The 6,267-nt window shown below is 38.2% G+C and overlaps 1 protein-coding gene across 1 annotated transcript; it reads right to left on the reverse strand.

Annotated features, from left to right (window-relative positions):
• Nucleotides 1–772: 772 nt before the first annotated feature.
• Nucleotides 773–5,407, reverse strand: LOC134644723 (G-protein coupled receptor family C group 6 member A-like). Its single transcript, XM_063497761.1, has 6 exons — nt 5,244–5,407; nt 4,867–5,161; nt 3,934–4,695; nt 2,932–3,144; nt 2,738–2,852; nt 773–1,710 (listed from the first exon to the last, which is right to left on the reverse strand). Exons 1-6 carry the CDS (start codon nt 5,405–5,407, stop codon nt 773–775), a joined length of 2,487 nt encoding a protein of 828 aa, XP_063353831.1.
• Nucleotides 5,408–6,267: the final 860 nt, after the last annotated feature.

Raw genomic sequence — 6,267 nt, forward strand, 5'->3', positions numbered from 1 at the left:
ATATACACACACACACATATATTTATATATGAATAAACAGAAATAAACGCAGGATAGTGTAGCGGTAAGACTACATGCCTTTGGAATAGGCGTTGCAGGTTTGATTCTCACCTGCGGTGTTTGTATCCAGTAAAGGTCCTCGCTAACCAAGCCTAACGCAGAGAGAGAACTCAAACAAGGTCCACGTCAGGTGTTGAGGAACCAGAGACTTGGTGGGCAAGAGATGAAAATAGCGAGCTGCTTCATGAATAGGATGATGGAATTTTTATCCACATTGATGGCAAAACAGTGATTGTAGCTGCAGTGTTCCAACATTCGGAAGAAGGGAATGAGCTAGAGACTAGCTACAGATTGACACACATGCTACGGCAAGGCAGAGCCAGGACGACAAGTTAACCCGAGATTGGGTACCAAGCAATGTACAAGATGAGCTTTGATATCTATGCAGTCAGAAAACCAAGATTCCTTCATTTTGGTTAGGGTTAAATTAGACTTGCTGAACACAATAATAGCTCATTTTGTAAATTACATTAAAAGAAGGGATTAATCAGAAGGGTGTTAGCCAATGAGCCAACGAGACACTGCCTTCCCAACATGTGGTCCTTAACTCAGCTGGAGGCTTCACAACAGGAATTCACTAACCAATAGGTGATGTCGCAGTTTCTGCATCCATCCTTTATATACAGCCTATGGCAAAATCACATATTAAATTGCTAGAAAGACATATTGATTAAACGTAATCACAGGAAGATTCATTCCTTTGCAGAACAATTTAAGTGTGACACTGCGAGCGGACCACAGAAATACCCTTTTGCTCATAATACTTCCTAATGTATTCAGCAATGGCGCGCTCATGATTAAGCTCTTTCCTGAACAACATAATATAACACTTTGGGGCCAAGTGACAACCAAGGATGCTGAAGCAGGAAGTGAGGATAGCGGCACTTTGTACTGCTGGTTGGTATTTCCCTGTCAAGGTCAAATAAATGGGGAGGAAGATAATCCAGATGACTACAAACATCAGCATACTGATGGTGATCAAAGAAGCATTTTTGTACAGATCTGGCAGCTGTCTACCTTTGAATGCAAACACGAAACAAATAAGGCCCAAGAAAGCATTGTAGACTAACATGGCTATAAAGTATCTATGGGGCTCAATCTTACAGTTGTATAGGATAGTGTAATCTAAAGATTGATTGTCAGGATGTGGTGGTTCTTTGGTCAGCCATGACACAGATAGGCCTAACTGAATCCCAGAGATGATGGTCACCACCACCAATGGCTTATTCAGCTTCTTTATCCAAGACTCTACCTTAAGGTCAAACTTGAAGCCCAAGAAGATCTGAAGCAAGTTTGCAAGAATGCAAGAGATGCAGAGAGTAAAGGCTATGCCGAAGAGAGGAACACCTACACAGTGAATCTTCTCAGTAGGTTTGCCTATGAAGGTGAATGTAAGACAGAAGCCAGCCAGCAATGCAAAAAGCTCCAGAAAACACAAATAACCTCCAACTGCCTTCACAATGGGAGTTTTAAGATATACTGCAAACAGAACAGCAAACACAACGGTAGCAATGATCCCAACGACTGCAAGGGAGCTGAGAATGATTGAGAAGGGATCTGCCCAAGCGAGATAGTCATCACTTTTTTTCGAACATGTATTCTCTTCAGGACGAGAATATGCCCCGTCTTCACAATGCTTGCATGTTGAATCTGCAGAGGGAAACAAAAACATAAGTAGCATAAGTAAAGTGGACAATATTTTCCTATCCTATAATCATTTGGAAAGAAAAAAAAGCTGCAATCATAAATTAATATTAAACGGGCAAGTATAATGAATGCATAATGCACTTTGCACATTTAGGAACACAAGATAGGCAATAAAATTACATCTGGACTCAGGACTCGAAATGCAGGACTCGCAACACGGGAATGAACTCAGAAGGGCAGTTTATTGTAGACGCAGGAAAATGATACAACTAATGATGAACTAAACTAGACTGGGAAAATATAATCTAACGTTCCACAGAGTGGCACACAAAGGATCACATAGCATGAGGGACGACGCGACACGGAACAGAGGGAGACTCTGACATAAATACACAGAGGGTAATGAGGGAAGTGGAAGCACACAAGGAACACAGCTGAGGACAATTACACTTGACAGGACGGGGAGGACACGAAACTGAAAACGCTGACACCAAGACATGGACCTTAAACGTAACACAGGAAGTACAGAGAGAGAGGGAGAGAGAGAGAGAGAGAGAGAGAATGAAGAAATATACGAAGGGAAGACGAAAACACAGAACACAAGGGGTGGGAGCAAAGCACAATAATGCACATGATATAGACAGTCACACAGAGGGAGACACAGAAGGCAACAACACAGGGGGGAACAAACAGACAGAGAAGACTTAAACACAGAACAGAGGGCACAGAGAAACAAGAGGGGATCAAAACCCAGGAAGCATAAAATAAATTACAAATGAACCAGACATAACACAAAAATCACTAAGAACTGAAAACACTAGGTCAGCAGACCCAGGACTCTGAGTGTGACTCCAAATCCAGACCTCCATGGGTTGCTACATTTGATTTCCATTGATAATTTTTGTGTGATTTTGTTGTAAGCACATTCAACTATGTAAAGAACAAAGTTTTTGAATATTTCATTCATTCAGACCTGCGTTACCTTTATTTTTTTGAGCAGTGTAATTTTGATTTGGAATAAAAGACTTACAATTTCCATCAGAAATCTCTCCACTTGCACACGGACTACAAACTCCGCAACACTTTCCTTTTAATGTAAATCCTTGTCCTGCTTTACATTTTTTTGAGCAATTGTAAACAGAGACCTGCAAAAGAAACAGTAGCATGAGTACATGATTCATAAACCTTAATGGGAAATAAATGAATGTTAAAAATTCATCTCACCATGTCATTTATGAGGTGTCTGAAAAGGTCTGTTGGGACTGTAATTTTTCCATCTGGACTGTATTCTCCAATAGTTTGTATTATCATACACTTTTTGCATTCAGACCTGTTCCAGTATACAATATCATATCCCAAACTGGGATCTCCATCACTATTGAAGTATATTTGTGTGTTGTTCTCAGTAAAGTTTACTTTCTGGATTTCCGATAGAAGCTGTGAAAATAACAAAACATCATAAAGGAAGAAAGACATTTTTATGAAATAAAATCGTCACAAACTGCAATATATTTGAAATTTTAATGTTTAACCTTTTCTAAGAAAAACTTACATATCTACCAATAAACAAGACAAATGTCGATAGTTTAGCAGTGGGTGCTGTGGAATGTGTAACATCATCTCTGCCCAGAAAAAGGGCAACATTGTGTAAAAGAAAAAATTGGAAAATTTGCAAATCATTTAAAATTTAAGAAGTTAATATTAATCATTGTTGTTGTTGTTGTTGTTTTTAAACTGTTAGCTGTTTGGAGGTTATTGAAATGGTTTGTTTGGACTTTCAGCTGAGATTTTGACATTTCTGTGGGGACCACACATGTCTATATTTAAGCAACAGAATAATAATGAATAATAATAATAATGAAGTTATCTCGCAGACCAGATATAATTGTATCTGGCTCGCTGTTTGACACCCCTGGTTTAAATGATTGAACATTTGGACTGCAGGCAAGACAGCTTAGCACCTGGGTGTTTTTAGTAAAGTGCAATGCTGCTGAAATATGCGCAGTTTCGCTGAAAGAGGAAGTGAAAATGAAAACGTATGTTGTTTGTACCATTCAGCATAAATGATTTCCTGGCAATATTATGGTTGTTTTTTCTCCAAGAATATCAATTTCTGGCTTAAGTTTCATATTTTCAAGACAGACAAAATTTCGCAAACTTCTTATGTAACTGAAAATATTTGTTAAAGACAAATAATTAATAATTGGCAAGCTATCTTTATTGTACCTCTGAGGCTGTGAAACTGGATCTTCGTTCACACCGATGGTCGTTACACTTCAGCAAGCATCTGAGCCCCTCAGCAATGACTCGAACTGCTAAATAGACACCATAAGATTCATCCTGGTCGATGTAAGAAGCCAGATTTTGCTTTCTTTCTTCTTCAGACTGATTTACAGAAAGTGGATGCTGCATCTGGTAATCTCTAAGAATTGTGTTATTAGTTCCATTAAACATTGACATGACATGGTCTTTAAAGCCAGGCACCTCTTTCTGCTTTAATACGAACCCAAAAACTTCTCCTGCCAGCTCGATGTCTGGCATTGCAGAGATCTGTGAAGAGCTGGACCATGCATCACTTGCAATCCACGTTCTGTTGACTCTGTGTCTAATAGCTGCTTCCAGGATGATTTCTGCATTAGTGTCCTTTGTGAAGATGATGATGGCCTCAGCAGACGAGTTTTGGATTTTTTCCAGTAGTTCATTCAACTCAGTTTGGTTCATGCTATTATTGTTTGTCGTAAAATCAGCGGACAAGATGTAAACAAATTCAATGCAGATATTCTCGTTGTTGAAGTTGACTTGAAGGCTATCACTGCCATATTTCCCATACTCATCATCACTTCCCACAATAATCACTGTTTTCCAGTGGAATATCTTCACCAGCTCAGTAATACCTCTTGTCTGATATTTGTCACTAGGCACGGTTCGCAGAAAAGTGGGAAACTTGAACTTGCTGCTCAGCAGCTCACTTGTGGATGCATAACTAATCTGTTAAATAGACATAGAGATATATGAAAACAGTTCATTAAAGATTTTTCAACACATAAGCATGGAAATCTAAAGACAGATTATATATTTACTGATATTATTGATTTTCATCAGATTTAGATTCTTATATTTCTAATTGAGCTTTGTAGGACAGCAAAAGAGAAAACAAACCTGGGCAACTGAAGACAGAGCAATAAGTCGTGCAACAGCTATCGATACTTCTGAGTACCTTTCCCCGATCACCACCTTGGTTTCGGGTTCAGGTAAGTCAAACTGAGCATCTGCTGGCACCAAACAGCTTTGTGGGTCTGACTGGTTCTTCAGCAGCTGGAGAGTCGCTCTCAAGGCGAGGCCAACATCTCCACAAGTGTCATAGATGTCGTATCCTATGGTGATGTTAGGTAGGTTGATTTTGCTGATGGCGTATATCATCACTTGACTGTGCAGGAATGTTTTTAAACCATAGCTGCAAGATTGACAGAAGACAGATTAAATTCACAAATCATCTATTTGACACTAATGAGCTGATGAACTCAGCCTGTACTTACTCACTACAGGAGAGAGGTGCAGAAGTGTTAGTCCTATTGGTTTTTAAATGAATGGGGAAAAGTCCTCCAATGATGATATTCCCAGGAGCATATGCACGGAGAAAACTATTCTGTCCTAAAGAGGAGTGAAACACACTCATGGCAAATAACCACATTAAAAACATCATGGATGCGCACAGGTAGAACATTTACATGTGTCTATCTTCTCTTTTCAGTATGACCAGGTTCCTGTACAGCAGCTATATAAAAAACTTCTACTCGTTTATCATTTGCATCATCAGACTGTCTTTGTAACGCAATCCAAATTAGTTCCTCTTTAATCTTCCAAACACGAAAACACCAAGATGATTTGAATTCGTCACAGACAATGATGTCTAGGCTTTAGTTTCAACATGTTAAATGAAAAACATTTTTTCCAAGTTTTTCTAAATGATAATAAATAACATATTCAAACAGGAATAGAAATAGGCATAAATGTATTCAGGTAACTAAATATTATCACTTTAATTTTTACCTAATTTTTATATCCCACGCTGTCCTAAATCCTTATTTACAATTTGTTAGATATTTGGCTTTATAAAATCAAAAACGTGTTAAAAAAATACGTACTTACAGATATACATGCTTATACAAACATATACAGACGTATGCTTACATATATGTGTGCTTACAGAAAACCAGTTTTGCAATGAAAGCACCAGTTAGAATAAGGAGGTTAAATTTAAAAGCTGTTCTGAAAAGCTAACATTAGTAAGTACTTTATTAAGTACTTCACCCACCCACTAACCCATACAGAATCCTCAGTTTCACTGAGGTAAGTGACACACTGTTCTCAATAAACAATAACTGCACTTCATTTAAACTCTCGACGATGAAATAACTATCACCACCAGGGACAGTAATTATCAGAAAAACAACCATACTCAGTCAAAAATCACACTCAGTGAGAGATAATCTAGCCTTTTCTTATATCCCTTAATTCTTAATAAAAAAAACAAACAATCATTAATCAGTCAAATATTAT

The sequence above is a fragment of the Pelmatolapia mariae genome, linkage group LG16_19, assembly GCF_036321145.2.
Source record: "Pelmatolapia mariae isolate MD_Pm_ZW linkage group LG16_19, Pm_UMD_F_2, whole genome shotgun sequence".
NCBI classification, from domain to species: domain Eukaryota; kingdom Metazoa; phylum Chordata; class Actinopteri; order Cichliformes; family Cichlidae; genus Pelmatolapia; species Pelmatolapia mariae.

Excerpts from the sequence above, each read along its gene's own strand:
- LOC134644723 (XM_063497761.1), bottom strand. The coding sequence starts at position 5,407 with ATGTTTTTAATGTGGTTATTTGCCATGAGTGTGTTTCACTCCTCTTTA. Across the intron at positions 3,145-3,933 it reads CCAGTTTCACAGCCTCAGAG|CTTCTATCGGAAATCCAGAA; the intron begins GTACAATAAAGA and ends TTATTTTCACAG. Across the intron at positions 2,853-2,931 it reads GACACCTCATAAATGACATG|GTCTCTGTTTACAATTGCTC; the intron begins GTGAGATGAATT and ends TTTCTTTTGCAG.